Here is a 16,662-nt window from a genome sequence, read left to right as displayed (position 1 = left end):
ACAGATTTAAATTCTTAATCAGATCAAATATGATTTAAAACGTGGGTATTTTTTCTTATCTCGAATTGTAATAACCTTGGCCCAAGAACAAAATTGTTAATTTTTGATGAAAATTTTCTATTTGATTCAAATGTATGTGACGATAAATTCGAAATTTGTATATTTTGGTCAAATATTTGACGTCACGGTTATCTGCAAGTTGCGTCTGACGCCATTCGGTTGAGGGCATGTCTGTCTGGGTGGGTGTCACACATCGCGTCGTCCCAGACCAAGCCTCCCTGATGGGGATTTGTTGAAAAAGGATGTATTCATATGGGCCTTTATTGGGCTCATTCTTTCTGTCAAATAGGGACCAATAAGAATTGGATTTTGGCTTATGTTAGTAAGTGGGCTCCTTTTAGTTATGTGGACCCAAAAAATATTCTTGTATTTCTGTGAAGTCAAAAGTCACGTGACAAACCATATGCCACAATCCACATCCTCCTCTCATGTAGTTATCCCTCGAAGGGGCCCGACCCGGCCCGGGACTGGCAACCGATCCGGCCCGGTACCAGTTATAGGATCAAAAACCGGGACCGGTTGGGGTTTTTGGTAGTTTCGTGGGACCGGGACCGGTTATGAACGTGCCCGGCCCGGCCCGAAAATTAAGATAAATATATAAATAAATGTATTTTTAAATATTTTATAATGTATTTTTTAAGACAATGTAATTTTAATTATATTAAAATGCATTTTTAAAGTGTATTTGAGTGATCTAATTACAAATTTTATAATGTATTAAAAATATATATTATTAAAAAAGAAATTAAAAAATTTTATTTTTTTAATATCGGGACCGGGACCCCATAACTGATTATGATTCGCCTTGGACGGTCTTCACCTTTTCGATGGGGACCGAGACCGGTTACACCGGGACCAGTTATATGGAACCTCATGATCGATCGGGCCCGGTCCAGGACCGGTTTTTGGCCACCACTAGTTGGACGTACGTTCAGGTCCCGTAAATAAGAGGGCCTTAATTTTTTTTAATATATAATAGTAGTTCCAAAAATAGTAGTAAAAACAAATAATTTTTTTAGTAATTAATAGGAGCAAAAAAATAAATAATATTATATTAAAGACTTAAAAATATGTTAATTAATTATATTGGATAAGAAAATATGTAAAAAGTTAATATGACTTTTATTTTATAATATTACTTATTGTTTTTCTAAGTTTTTTTTATCAAAGTACCAAAGTCTAAAACTAGTTGTTGAGAAAACCTTGATATGTTCTGCATCATTCATCTCCCACAGGCTCTTTTGATTATTTTATTCTCATGAATTCTATTTTTGTATCATAAATTAGTAGGTTTCTTATTATTAGCTAAAAAAACTCGTACAGTTTGAAAAAAAGTTGTCAACCATATGAGACGATCTAACTTATATTTATATTTATGATTTCAAAAGTACGCTTGTTTTTTCATATATTATTGATTTTTTATTAAACAATATTGAGTGTATGAATCTTAAGTACTCTCGTATCTCTAAAATAAGAATAAGATCCCAAATTGTAACCAATATTGAGTATATGAATCTTAAGTACCCTTGTATCTCTAAATAAGAATAAGATATAAAAAAAATCTCTTAAAATCAACCAAAAAGAATTCTTGAAACTAATCAAAAAACCGAAAAGATACTTCAAAATCGACAGAAACACTAAAAAAAGAACTATTGAAACGGTGTAATTAGGCTAAAAAAGGTCAAACGACTTTGTCAGCCTTTAAAGGTGCCCCACTAGGCAAAAAACTTGGATTCGCCACTGCTTAGGAGTATGTAATATAGAAAAAAAATATATTTTACAAGATCTAATTTGAATTTTTTCTGTAGCATCTTCTGTAGTTCAAAAATGTCTAATTTATAACGTGTACGAAGTACACATAAGATTTAACTTACGTTGGAATTTCGCTACTTTAGAACCGTTATGATTATGGCCGCCGTTCACCATGTCCAAGGTTTACATCTATGAATTGAAAGGTCCGAATGATCCACCGATCATCCTCTCAGACCAGCTACTGGTCATCGCCAAGTGGTATCTCACTGATGGCTCGGAAATCGGACCCCCCGGAAGGAGGCCTTCTTCGCCTGCGAATTGAAAGCTAAGCAGTGGTAATTTAACGTCATGTCAACATTGAATACAAAATTTGTTCATTTCTGATGGTTTTTCAGGATACGAATAACGTCAAATAATATTTCATTTCAATATATGCATATTACCCTGCCCTAAAATATCATGTTTATTGCTTGAATTTTATCAGGTATTATTGACATTTTCTGTAAGTATATAACATTTATATACGACAAATGCGACAAATAAACTCACACGCCCTCCTCATCTCTGGTGAGGTTTGAACCCCCTGACCTTCTAGGAGGTCAAAGACTACGATACCACTAGGTCAAAGGCCCTTTGATTTGACGTTTAAAATACTACACTTGTAGAACAAAATTTATCTGGTTCACATAAATAAGGTGTTTTACATGGACCATGTGAAAGAATCACAAAAAAGTTTAGAGAAGTTTATTCGGTGTCCCAACTACATGTGATATTAGCGTTGTCGGTGTAAGATTCTCGTTCTCTTTTTGTTGGTCTTTTTCGATCTGTAAGCAAACAACACGTCTGCAAGATGCATATGATACGTAGGACGGGACATGATATGAAGAACAGTACAAAACCTTGATGCCTATTTCCAAACCCGAATGATCTTGAAGCATAATATAAGACTTTTAAAATTATATAGAACTGCCAATTGCTAAACACTTCAATTTTACGATAACGCTAACAGCTAAAATTAAATAAATGTCGGCAAAGTAACGACTAGATTTAATGAATATGAATTTAACTAGTAAGGGGTTGTTTGTTTACCTCTTAATAGTTCCATTAAAGGCAATATCTGAATAGTTAAGAGGTAAATCTTGTTTGGGGAAAAAATCCACCTCTTAATGGTTCTAAAACCCTCTGAATGATTTTGTATCCAGAGTCTCCCTTAACCATTCAGGGCCCTAATTTAATTGTAAACAATTACCAGACAACTATATTTTATTTTACACTATATCATGAGATTCTCTTAATCATTCTGTATCAAATCAGCCCCCAAGACACATTAAATTGAAGATACCATCTGAAAATTAAGAACCAAGTGAGCAAGCAACATTAAAACTTTAAAAGTTACCTTCTTTGCTTTTGTGATGACTTGCTTGCTGTCTGCTGATCGACCTGAGACAAGGAGGGTGATAGATACACGTGTGTATGTATGCACAAATTTGTTAAGGGCTCACATAGCTGTTAGCTGAAAAACTGGTTGTTTAGCTGATAAATTAGTCAGGTTTGGTAAATAAGCTAGGTAAGAATATAATATGCTAATAGTTGCTCAATTCTAATATAAAATAACATAAATGGGAAAAAGGTGGAAAAAAGCCAAAAAAGCCATCTGAAGTAACTTTTCAAAAAGCTAGCTTATGGCTTACGAAACAGGGCATTTCCAATAAGCTAGCTCGGTGTTTTTCTAATGTTCCAATGACCGGATGACATCAAGAAATGAAGTTATGATACTAGAATTGCATGGTTGGTTATGACAACCAACCATGTCACCATATGCACCGAATGATCACAATCAATCTTACCATGTCGAGAAAAATAGCAAGTAGACGTGCCTGATGGCATTCTGTTACGAAACTAAACCAAACGAACTCAGTTATTGCTCTTACGAGTAAGGGGCCGTTTACCAAACGCTTACCCGGGTAAGTGCTTACCAAATCACATTACATTACCGGATGAATATGGTAAGGACCAAGAATCTTACCCGGTAAGAACGAGACAAGGACCAAGAGTCTTACCCGGTAAGTGAGGGCAACGACTCTCACCATGGTAAGTGCTTACCGGGTAAATTGGTGCATACGATGTCGTTTTGATGGACTAAAATCTTACCCAATAAGTAAATGATAGTGTATATTTTGCCGGTAAGAGCACACCGAGTAAATGTTTGGTAAACGGCCCCTTAGCCATTTAAGTTTAGCATCAAACTCATCACACTTTCTTTTAATAGAAGAACCACACCATGATTCTACATCCCCTCCAAAAGAAATGGCAGAGTTTGATGGTAAATGTGATGGTCTCCATGGATTCACTTCTGCCACAAATGACCAAATTCTTACAAATAAATTAGTCAGAAACCACAGTAACCATATTTAAAAACAAAAGTAACCAAAGAGGCCGTTTACCGACACAAATTGGGTAAGCGCTAACCTCCTAAGAGGATGGTCTAGGTCGGCACCAATCATTGGCCTGCTTACTAAACACTTTACCACTTCTTACCGGCTATAAGTGGTGCTGACTCAGTAAGAATAACGCTGTTTATCCACACCCTCTGACCCACAATGTTGCTGTCCGGTTAAAGATCAAGAGCCTCACTTACTCAGTTAGCTATTACCCAATTTGTGTTCATAAATAGCCCCAAAGAGTCCCTCCCTTAGCTTACCAGGTCAGCATCATGGACCTATAAGAGAGGCTTGGTAAACAGCAACATCTCTGACCAAATAAGCGCCTCTTACCGATAAGCAGGTAGCAAACATCCCCTAAAATCTTGTCTAGTCCCTATAGAAAGGGATTATTAACTTGAACCAATGGAACATTCCACACAAGGATAATATAACTAAGATGTAAATAAAAAACTCACCCTGCGTAACAATACAGATGGCTGGGTACAAGTGCAACTAAAACCAAACTTCATTATCAGAAACAAACTTTTAAACAAACTTTTAAACAAAATTCATAACCAAGTATACATTACCTATCACCTTCAAATATCATATACATCATAGCATCTTGCCTTTGAGAAAAACGATCTAAAACCGCTACTATTTCATATGCTTCGGATTTGTACACTTTACATACTATGAGACCACACGGTGACTCACTGAGTTGCTACAAATGTGACACAAACATGAGATTCAAAAGCAAAGATCCAAATGATAAACCTTGATTCATACATCCAAAAGGAACAAATTCTTCAAGTTGAAGCATCTTCTTTTCAGTAATACAGCTAGTTCAACTAGGGAATGGCCTTATGTTCATAGGCTGTGATTGACAAAGCTCTAATGCACAGGGACCAAAACCTACACCAAAGGTATATAACATTATCCTCGGCTTTCAGATGCATTGTAGGCATTAGGCAATAAATGGTCCTGAGTCATACCATGCAATAAATATTAAAAATCAGCATAAACTATGTCAAAATATTAAAAACCAAACGAGCCTAGTAAATCCCACCTGGAGGTGAGGTCCAGGGGGGTTAAGATTTATGCAGACCTGACCTCTACCCTAAAGAGTAGAGCGGCTGATTCCTTTAAGACCCTTGCAAAGTGTGAAAACAGAGAAAAACAGATACTCTAAACATTGAAAGTTAGATATGAGTAGCAACAACAATACAAATAGGAAAAAAAATAGAGAGAGCATCTATTAAACAGCACAAGAAACTAGCCAAATTTGAAAAGATAATGTACTACATACATGTTCTGGAGAATCCCTTACAACTCTGCTGAGGTCTGAACTTATTTCATAATCAGCCATCAGATATATTCATTGTGATTTGGAAGTAAATGGCAAGCATTGATTGATTCCCATAGTTCTGCTACACAACAAGTGCTAGTAAATCTCAGTTGGCATTCAGATATAAGTCTGAAAACTTAAATAATGTCTACAAAGAACTCCCACCTACCAACATAGCAAGAGATTACATGCTCAAATTCATACACATCCCAACGTTACAACTGCAATCAAATATATTACTAAACCTTCACATACTTGTCAACATAGCCCTGCAAAATAATATGAGGAAAATTAGTAAGGTTAGATCAGGTATTTATTAGGGAAGGGAAACAATGACCTTGTTTTCTCTTAACAACCCAAAAAGAAAACTCAAAAAAAAAACTTACAGATGCAAAGTCATATTTGTGTTTTTTCTGGCACATGGTACCAGTTAAAGAAACTAGTTGTGTACCCGCATTCGCGCAATGCGACGGGAGCCATGAATTTTAACGATTTTGAAGTTCCACTGATTTTATAAGATAAGATTTAACGATGATATAGGTTACACTTGGTCTTTACATATTAATACAATTTGAATAAATAAGAGTTATGATTCCAATTACAGACTATCGATGAAAAAAATTGTATGACAGTTTAAAATCCAATATATTTAAAATTCAACATATTTAAACGACTCCACAAATATATTCGATTTACACCAAGAGCAAAGAACCAAGAAATTTGAGTTTTAAGATAAACACTCAAAACCAATAAAGAAAACTACAAATTTGACAGATCATAAGCCATGAAAAGACAAAAAAATGTGGGTTTTAGAATGAAATTTCAACTGCTTACTCTCTTTCTTGTCCAGAAACTCAGATTAAGGTTGAATTAATACATGTATATATATATTTCAAAAAAACCCAAGAATATATTAATTCAAAACATATTATATAGTGCAATTTGAACAGCCTAGCCCCAAAAAAATAAATAATTATAAAAGTATAAATCGTAAATATTAAAAATATTTTTTCACAGTATATATAATATATAATAATATAATTAAGTCAAAAACTATTCAATATTGGACTCATTTCGAAGGTATTAACGAGACGATTATAATGGTGTAACTTGTTAAAATAAAAATGTATTTTTTAAACATGTTTTAATTGATATACGATTATGTATGTTAATTTGATAAATGTTTAAAATGAAACATTTAAAAGTAAAGGACGTAAATTAAATTAATTAATTAATTATAGGGGTATAAAGTGTAAATTTAAAATTATAATTTTAAAAAAATCGGTTGTAAGAGAGTGAGTGTATGTGAGGAGAGTAGGGGGTGAAAAAGTGAAAAAATAGTATAAAGGGTATTTTGGTCATTTAATATTTTAAGACTTTAAGACTTTTGCTAAATTTGCTTAATAAGATAGTATAGATAAGAGTGGAATTAAACAACTAATATTGCATCATATCTTATTTCTAAGCCACAGAACTCTCTCTATATATTTCTTTAGTTCTAACTGAACAAAAATAAACCCCATCATCCACCCCGGCTATCACTTTCTAGCAAATCAACACAAAAAAGACTAACTGAAATAAATGAGCTTAGAGTGCCTTTTTACAAGCATAACAATAGATAGAACAGCAGAGATCCATCACATTTCAACAAACTTCACATTACAGAGATAATGACTCGGCTCCAATGCATCAAATCAAGTACTCTCTCCCTCCCAAAACAAGGGTCCACATTTCAATTTTAGTTTGTCCCAAAATAAGTGTCCACTTTAAAAAATAAGTGCGTACTTTCCAATTTATCCTTTATTATGAGATGGAAAAATTCATAACTCCGTTTATTATCAAGGGTAAAATTGCCATTTAATTATGAAAAATGTAATAATTACACATTTCTGTAACCGTGCGCCTTTTTCATTGCGGACATTTATTGTGGGACAGAGTATGATTTTTGAAATTGCATCTGTTTGCCAAATAGTTTATACTCCATCCTTTTTCCAGAATGAACAAAAAAACATAGAAATATGGATGTCTGTTTCAAATAGCATTGAGTTTAAAGTATTAAAGAGTAGAAATGCATCAACATACACAAAGATAGCTTTAGAGAGAACTGAGAAGAATGGTTTACCATTACAAGCTTTGTTAGCTTTCTTTGAGAGGAATCGATATATTGATTGATCTTTGCCTGTGACTTGGGTAGCTGGTGTTTCTTCATAGCTCCCGATACTTTATCGACAGTCTTCTTAACAATGGTCTTAAAGGCCTCTTTGCTCATATTCCCCTGTCGCCATGATGGCTTTAGGACTTCCTTCACAAAATCAGCAAGAGCGACTTTAAAAAGTTTCATCGATCTAGAATCTTTGCTCTTTTTAGTTTTCCCTGGATTCTTCACTTGATCGATCTCAATCTCTCCTGGTGCCACATCTGGTAAATCAATCGGAGAGATAGGACTGTCATTTTCCACAGCACCCACTTCCGCATCTGCTGTCTCACCAAATTCGTCATTTTCCACAGATGTACTTGCAGCAACAGCAACCTCTTTGTGTTTGCTGTTCTCTTCCAGATCCAAAAGCTTATTTGAGCCGCGGAGCCTCAACATGTCAGGGATGTCCGTTCCTTCAATCTTATTACCATGATCACTTTTTCTGAATGAGTTTAAAGATGGCTCAATGCTGTCGAAGAGTGGATCATATTGGTCACCTCCAGACCTAGGAATACTACGTGCAAAATAATGCATAGAAGTGGGTGAGATATTCATATTCCTTGAGCTGATACTGCCAACACCTTTCCCTTCATCAGGTATGTGATTCTGACCGATGAAAGCACCATAATTGCTACTGTTGTCTCGACTAAAAGCACCCGAACTAAACTTGGTACTCAGTGGCTGATCGAAGGTAGATGCATAAGGATTGTAGTGGCTTGAGATTCTAGATCGTCCAAAATCAGACATGCCAGAGACCTGACCCCCAGCAGGAAAATCAGTAGGATATCTCAGATTAATCTTCCCTGGCTCCCCCAGCATAGAAATGCTATCAGCCACAGGGTTTGGCAAGCTGTATCTAGACATATAAGCTTGACCTTCAGAAGATGGAACACGAATCCCCCCTGGAGGCACGCTCTCACCTGGTTCCCTAGAAAAGCGAAGAGAGTGAGGATGAGCATCACCCTGTGAGTTGGAATTGGAAGAAACTAAATTTGGTGATGGAATCCGTGGAAAGTTCTCTTCACCAAAATTCCTGGGACCTCCCGGTTGTTGGGGGATTGGGTAGTTCATAGGGAATGTTCTTGGTCTAAAATCTTCGGTGTGTGACAGAGGTCGTTGAGACTCCAGTGCAGGAGGGTATGTTCCCAGATGAGACTCACCAACCAGCGAATGAGTGGGCATTTCAGGTGGACAGGGTCTGACAAATCCCTGAAAAGGATAGTTCATACGAGGTGGCAGCTGAGTCTGCTGATACTGCGACAAGGGACCACCGAGTTGGGGGCGTGGCGGTGGTGGTGGCAAAGGGTTCCAGGAGGAAGCAGGTGGAGCAGATAACTCAGGAAGTTCAGAAGACAACAGGGCTTGATACGGAGGATATATTTCTGCAGAAGCAGAATGTGAAGAATAATTTGATGTTGGCTTGACGTTGTATTCTCTGGGAAGCTGTGAAGGACTTGAGGCATGTGTACCTTGTGAAAGTGGGGGAAGGAGCAGTTGTGCTTCGGCTGGAGATACTTGGTTTGAAGGACGTGCACTGATTGAAAGTTGGCCTGGGATGGCCGATCTTTGATCAGTTGCAGGGTGTTCAGTATTTGGCTGAAGTTGGTCATTGGAATTTTGAAGCAATGGACCAGAAGGATTGGCTTGTGACTGCAGATTCCCAATGCCAAGCAACCTTTCCCCATCCACATCAGTTGGAACAGCAGCAGGGACATTACCAACCAGCTTATCAACATCCAAGGTTTCATGAGGACTTACAACCTCCGCGGAGTGACTTGCAGGCTCCACAAACCCTTCCTTGACCCTCTCGCTACCTTTATCAACATCCTGATAGAGCAAAATCTCTTGGCCATCGACCTCATCTTTCTCAGGTACTAATTTACCATAGCTTTTTAATCTATCTGGCACCTCTTGGTACTGCTGCTTGTTCTTGTGATGCCTGGATTCCTCACTCTTTTCAGAGTCATGAAGGTACCTACATGACTCCCCACGGAAGCACTTGCCTCGACGAAAATCAAAACAAACTGGTAGGTGACTTCTATTCCTTCTGGTCCAGTCGCCACCGGCCCCTCCCCCATACCTATAAGGAGACCTGCTCCTGCTTCTTTTCTTGGGGGACCAGCTGCCAAGATTTAGAAAATACATCCATTAAGAAAACTTCATCTTTAAGAAGAAAAAAAGTAGCAGCAAAAATTCTAGTGCTACGACGATAGTAATCATATGAAGTCATATAATTGGTCTTTAGGCTTAATGTCAACTTGCAAGATTCAACCCTCAGTCAAACTCACACAACTTGTCCCTTTGACCAGCTTTTACCCACTTCGAAAGTATGTTTAGATTGGGCGTTTGAAAATGGCATATTCAAAAATTTCCCCCATCTTACAGCTGATAATTACTAAACATGCCATCATCCTAATTGATCTTTTGTCGACAATCATCACTGTCAGCAAAAAAATAAATAAAGTATGAAAAACATTCATGGATTGATCCACTAACTGAGCCATTTATTGTACGAAGTTGAAAAACTACAGGAGTAGTTCACCTTAACAACAATGGTTTCACGCTTACACACTATCATCTCCCATTGTGCTTTCTTTGTTTCTATTTCTAAGCACAAAAGCTTAAAACGGGATAGTTATAACTTTCAGAGAGGAAGTGATGACAACTCATACTAAAAAATTTAACGCTTATTTTATTACAAGTTCGTTAGTCGCAATTAAATTTAAGGAAGACACAAATATGAACTTACAGGAAGGATGCTGAATTCACTTCTATCAGGGGTGTGGCAATCTATGCTGTTAATTGCCGCGCAATAGAGGTTATTGGTCATAAGCAAAATAGCGGTGGCAAAATTGCGGTTTCAATAATAGCAACGCAATTTACCGCTATTTCACCGATATTTGAGGTAAGTGCGGTCCACAATACTGATATTAGATGATGTTGACTCGGATGCTGAACTTATTGCTTGCGATTAGCTTTTTTATGAACACTTTTCCTATTTTGTGTTTGTGAAACTTGTTTAAGTTGATGTTTTGATGTTAACACTGTATTTTTAATTAATGCATATAATATGTTTATGTATGCATACATATATATATATATATTGTATATAATTCTAAGAAATATTATATAAACCGCTATTTTTTGAACTGCTATACCACTGCGATGACCGCTATTTCAAATATCAGTCCTGACCGCTATTTTGTATTTTGACCGCTGTAACAGCATAGGTAGCAATACAATGTAAAAATCAAAAGTCAATCTTTACTATTTGTCGATTAATCTTGCTGCTGATGTCCAAGATAACGGTGATTGACCAGATCAGGACTGCAAAAAGGATCGTCACAGTTTTCCGATGAAAAAGAAGATCGATGGAGCTCAAAAGACACTCATGGCTGGATAGCAGGTGATGCTACCTCATTCATCCTCGCTATTCTTCTTCATATAGCCTCAGAAGACATAACTGATGAGGAAAGCATACAAACAACTAACAATTGCACTTGGAAGTCTTTGTTCACCATGACACTAGATCTACTGACCAGTTCTTTTCTCAGGTGAAGATGGTGAAGACAACAGGTTGGTGGAGTAGGGGTGCAGGCACACAAACACATGGAGAAGAGAGATGAGAACAACAAATGTTTGCAGTCTTCATGTGTGGATTTTATACAATTTACTAATTTATCAATAGTACATGGGGTCAATTCAAGAAGTTATATTAGGACCTTTGGATAACACAAAAAGCTGGTCAAAGGGACAACTTATCGGAGGTTGCACTGCAGGGACAAACCATGCAAGTTGCGCAAAAGCGTATGGATCAGTCATATGGTTTAGCTTAATAAAAATGCAATTTAATAGCACAGACACTAAAAGCTACTAATAATACTCACCTTGGTTACAATATAGCCTTAGTCGAGAGGACACAGATTTAGGAGCGACAGAGACAATAGAATGTTAAGCACCACACACCTTTTGACATGCAAATCTAGGATCTCTTGGTCTAGTTAACAAAAACTGGATTTTCTAATCAAAGTGTTGTTTCTACATTCTACAAAAAGATATCCTAAAAACATGTTCCACATATAAGGACAGAGAAGCTTCTAATGCGTCAAATGGTATTGGTCCACTTAATCAAGGTCTAGCTAATAAAAATGGATTTTTCGATTAAATTGTTATTTCTATAATTTTACAAAAAGATATTATCAAATATGTTTCAAATGAATGGACAGAGAAGCTTCTGATGTATCCATCAGTGTTGTTCCAGTTAGTAGTATCATACGTAAATATTAAATAATTTTATCATAAAGCATGACATGAGGGAGAAAATGCTTTTCAATTTGTAGTGATCTTTATGAGGATTATATATATGGATATGTGTATATATAGAAAGAGGGAGGTTCATTTAGGATCCTTAAATATTTTGAGAACCCGGGAACCACCTATTTTATGTCGTATTTATGATGACTAACCTTGAATAATAACGAATATTATTCATCATAAATATATGGCACAACATTCGTCATGAATATTTATCATGTTATTCATCAGGAATACTATATAAAATAGGTGGTTCCGGGTTCTCAAAATATTTAAGGTTCCTACATGAACCTGCCCCTGTAAGAGAGAGAGAGAGAGAGAGAGCGTAACATATGTGACTGCTTGTGAATTAAGGGAACAATCAGAAACTTGAAATTGTGAACCAAAGTGAAGAAGAATTTATATACCAAAAAAAGAGGAACACAGCAAAAATTACAGTGATACCTTCGAGACCGACTGCGATTCTCCCTTCTCCTCCATGGACTCCTTCTCCTCCTTCCAACAGGAGATCGACTTCTACTCTTACTTCTGCCTCTTTTACCACGCCTCCTGGTATAGTCATCAGAGTCACTGTCACTAGCACCTGCCTTGACCATTCTCCCAAACTCATCAACTTCTAACTTAGCATTCCTATCTTCCTTCTGAGTCCCACCATTTTTAGAACCAACAGTATCATCTATCAAGCGATCCTTTTGTTTGAAATCTATTATAGATGTGCCACCATCAACAAATGCTTCACTGGAGTTGTCATTACCATCCTGTTCAACCTGCTCCCTCACAATGTATGAGCCAGTTTTTCCCTCCAAATCTTCTGTCCTTGTGGAAGGTTCAGGAAATTCAAATGCTGTATTCAAAGAACCTTCCAATGACCTCAATCCCTTGTCAATTTCTGAAGGATCCTTGGATTCTATAACTGTCTGCAAAGCATCCAAGCCTGTAGTACCTTCTTTGATTTGTACTGCTCCAGGACTTAAATTTTCAAGATGTGGTTCACTATCATTTTCGGAACTATCATCAGAAGCATAGCCTTGTATAAGTCTAAAGGGGCTAGTGCCTCTGATGAGATCACCAGGAACCTCCGAGGACCTGACTTCTGCTGCATCAGATGCACCTGATTGGTTCATCTCTTGATATAAAGTTATGTTGTGTTGCTCTGCTTTGCTGTCTAAAGGCCATTCAGAATCAGAAACACCAACCTTCATTGATGACTTTTCAAACTGCATATCGTCCTGAGATAGATTGGCCCCTACATTACAGAAGAGATTTTATTTATTTGTTTGATGGGCAGGAGTTGTGCTGGAACTTGTTAAATATGTTAGCAGCTAAATGTCATGAAGTAAATCTTATACCACATCTGTTAAAGTCGAGGGATTAAAAAAATGTTCAACAAACTCAGCTAAAATAAGCAGTAACCAACAGATAACAATCTTATGTAGTGTATTTGACTACAAGATTATCTTGAACCATAAGTGGGTATTTAATTTCAAAACTTAGCATGCATTTAAAGTACGAGCATCTAAAATAAAATAGCCAAAAGGTAATAACCAGTGTTTGAATAAAATATCAGCAATTTCTCCTGATCTAATACCAATATATGTCATACTATCACAGCGTCACAGTTGTCCCAGCAAGTCAGTTCATGGCACCACAACGAATAATGCTAGCCAACCAGCAAGCACGAAGTCATGCCAGGCGAGCACCCGCCATGCAGTAAATATAGTGGAAATCAGTCACCATATGATATTTATGCTTAAAAACTATTTGATAACATGATCCCATTATGCAAAAATATACCAACATTAACCTCCAAAGATAAAATAAGTCTAAGTACCACTAAAATATGCCCAGGCAACACAAATAGAACAAAATTATGCTTGATGCCTATAATTTTTAAGTTAAAATGCATAATACATCAACTACAATGATTATAACCTAAAATTCAAAAATTAAAACACATACGTGACATAATTATAAGTCTTTTTATCTAGAATTTATTGTCAAATGTTGCTAAAATTTCCAAATAAGAAGCAATGTTGCAGTCATCACTTGCGCACCATGCATGAAAAATTGTGCATTGCTCTGGATTTGGTAGTGTCAGCTTTGGGAAAAGAACAATAAAATATAAAAGAAACATGTTACTGTTATGTCATGTATGTGTTTAAAAAAATAGAACTGGGCACCGAAGAAAATTGAAGAAAGAAACGAAAAAAGAACAGAGACACTCTTCGGATAAAGAGACAATTTTTCTCTGGTGCATGCAACTTGAGTTTCCTAATTCATCTCCGGCGCACACTCATCTTCAAGCTCGTCTCACCAATCCACTCTACAGTACACAATTGATTAGGGCTTAAAGTTGGGCCTCAGAATTGATCTAGGCTAGGGGGTTTTGTTTCTCTATTTTACTTTTTATTGGAGTAAATTTGTGCATCAGACATGCATCAAAAAGAATTACAAAAGAATTGCCATTAGACCGCACTGCAGCAAGGTGAAAGTATGCCTTGCCAATTGGTCAAAGCAGAGGACACCAAGGTACCCATAACAATTATGAACCCAAACACACATCAAAGGAAACCTTAAACATCCAAAGTCAATGAGGTCTACGCAACACTCTACAAAATTATAAAGAACCAGGTTAGAACGAAACAACTCGTAGCATTGCAATTTCCTGAATTTCCTACTAAATCCTTGTATGTGACCTTATGTATCCCCCTCCAATCAGAATCTTACGTCTCAACTTTTTCCAGCTAACTAGTTCATTGGTCACAAATCCCATGGGAGTAACCTCACATGTCCCTTTGAAGCAAATCCAGGGTCTTCAATTTAACACAGGATACAAATTTTCACTTGCACAGTTGACATTACCAAAAAAATCAGTGCATTTGCCACTAACTCAGTGCACCCCTTTTAAGTTTATCTTCAATTGGACATACATTTATGATATTAAAATCCATTGAAAAATAAAAAATATTCTTAAGAACCATTTTCTTCAGCAAGTGAAGACACAAACGCAAGAAGAATGGAAGTTTGAGCATTTATGCTCGATAAAGAAATATCAATTTTAGCTGAATTAAGAGAAGTCGTTGTGGGCACACCTTTCAGGAATTTAATGAAAGGTAGAATATGAGCAAATCAGAACTCATAAAACAGTAAAATCCAATTTTCGTTTATTTTGTTGGCTCTATTACACATTTTCCTCCATCCAGAAATTAGCTATCTTCTAAAGAGCACATCTACATAGCAATTCCATTTAGCCAAACCAAACCAAAGAAGTATATCCCACTCAAAAGGGTCTGGGGGTGGGATGTATGCAGAGACCTGTGCTCTACCCTAAAGGGTAGAGTGGTTGTTTCCGTGAACCAATCCACTAAGCAATGTCCCTTAATAAAGCAGGAACATCCCCTCTAACTTCCACATAGTTCTTACAGTTTTCTTTATCTTTGTTTTTTAGATGAACTTAGGCATTGAACCCATTCCCTTTCTCTCCGTGAAAGGTTGTGCACACGACATTTGCTTGGTATATGTGGGCAAATTTTAGGACTTTGTGCTTTCAAATTTTTATTGCTTCACAGAAGTTATTTTGATAATTCGATGGTATGTTACGAATCTCTTCCAACAGCAGTAATGCTCATTGCGAGATTCAAGAGAAGATGGATCRGGTCTTCTATTAAGAGGTGGACCTTGAAGCAATCATTGTCATTGCGGATTTGGGGGTTCTAAACCAGAGGAGAGGCAGAGGCAGCGAAAGAAGAGAAGCTTACTCTATTCCCGATGCGGGAATAGCGGGACCAATCCATCTCAGATTTCAATGCTGTATGCCTTCTAATAAAGATTTTAAGGTTAAGCGAATAGCAACGACTAAAAGGGATTTCAAGATCTGTTATAACAACTGGGTGTTTCTTAATGCTTAACCTTTTATAGAATTGCAGTACCAGACAGATACTCCATTGCAGACACAAGTTTTTAAGTCAGCTTTTAGAGACTAAAACTTTCAGTTGTCATCAGCAAACAATTTAGGAACCCATAATTCAACGACCGCTACTCCTAGAAGTTCTACATGGATACTAACATTACAAAAGAAGATGGAAAATAATAATATTCAATAAAAGACGACTAAAAATGAAACAAATGCACTAAAATTTGAAAAGGAAAGAAGCAATGATAGTGGAAACAGCAAATACACCCGAAGAATACAAATATTGACTTGTGGTAACAGAAGAACAAGAAATTGATATTGCAGATGGACTCACGATCATATCAACAGAAGAACAAGAAATTGACTTGTGGATCATACAGCAGAAGATTTTGCTTTGAACACTTCGGTTTAAAACTTTTAAGACATTGCATGACAAACATAAGCTAGCTTATTTTCTGAGTACATGTTTGGATGGACATAAGCTAGCTTATTGAAAAGCTAGTTGGGGGTAGCTTATTAGGAGCTTATTCTCACTTTTTCCAATTATAACCCTGATTAATATTAATTATTAATTATTAAATAATTATTAATTATTAAATAATTATTAAGTATTAAATAATTATTAATTATGAATTAATATTAATTTCAATTTAAT

General features: G+C 36.4%; 1 protein-coding gene across 9 annotated transcripts in view; it reads right to left on the bottom strand.

The window, feature by feature from the left end:
• Nucleotides 1-4,789: 4,789 nt before the first annotated feature.
• The window catches only part of LOC112514312, an 18,482-nt gene continuing 6,609 nt past the window's right edge, over nt 4,790-16,662 (bottom strand). For 3 of the 9 annotated variants that reach the window (XM_025120703.1, XM_025120708.1, XM_025120707.1), the window contains exons 4-8: nt 12,539-13,340; nt 7,706-9,902; nt 5,753-5,852; nt 5,545-5,662; nt 4,790-5,150 (exon numbers count right to left, since the gene is read on the bottom strand). In XM_025120703.1, the coding sequence (XP_024976471.1) occupies nt 5,823-5,852; nt 7,706-9,902; nt 12,539-13,340 (3,029 nt within the window). In that variant the 3' untranslated portion in view covers nt 4,790-5,150; nt 5,545-5,662; nt 5,753-5,822. Of the gene's footprint in view, nt 5,220-5,304; nt 5,680-5,748; nt 5,853-7,705; nt 9,903-12,538; nt 13,341-16,662 lie in introns of all 9 variants that reach the window. The other 6 variants (XM_025120711.1, XM_025120709.1, XM_025120710.1 and 3 more) reach the window with 6 other exon arrangements.

This window comes from Cynara cardunculus (assembly GCF_001531365.2).
Source record: "Cynara cardunculus var. scolymus isolate 2C chromosome LG 6, CcrdV1, whole genome shotgun sequence".
In the NCBI taxonomy this organism is placed as follows: Eukaryota; Viridiplantae; Streptophyta; class Magnoliopsida; order Asterales; family Asteraceae; genus Cynara; species Cynara cardunculus.
Note: the sequence above shows the minus strand (reverse complement) of the source record. Positions and strands in the feature narration are given on the sequence as shown.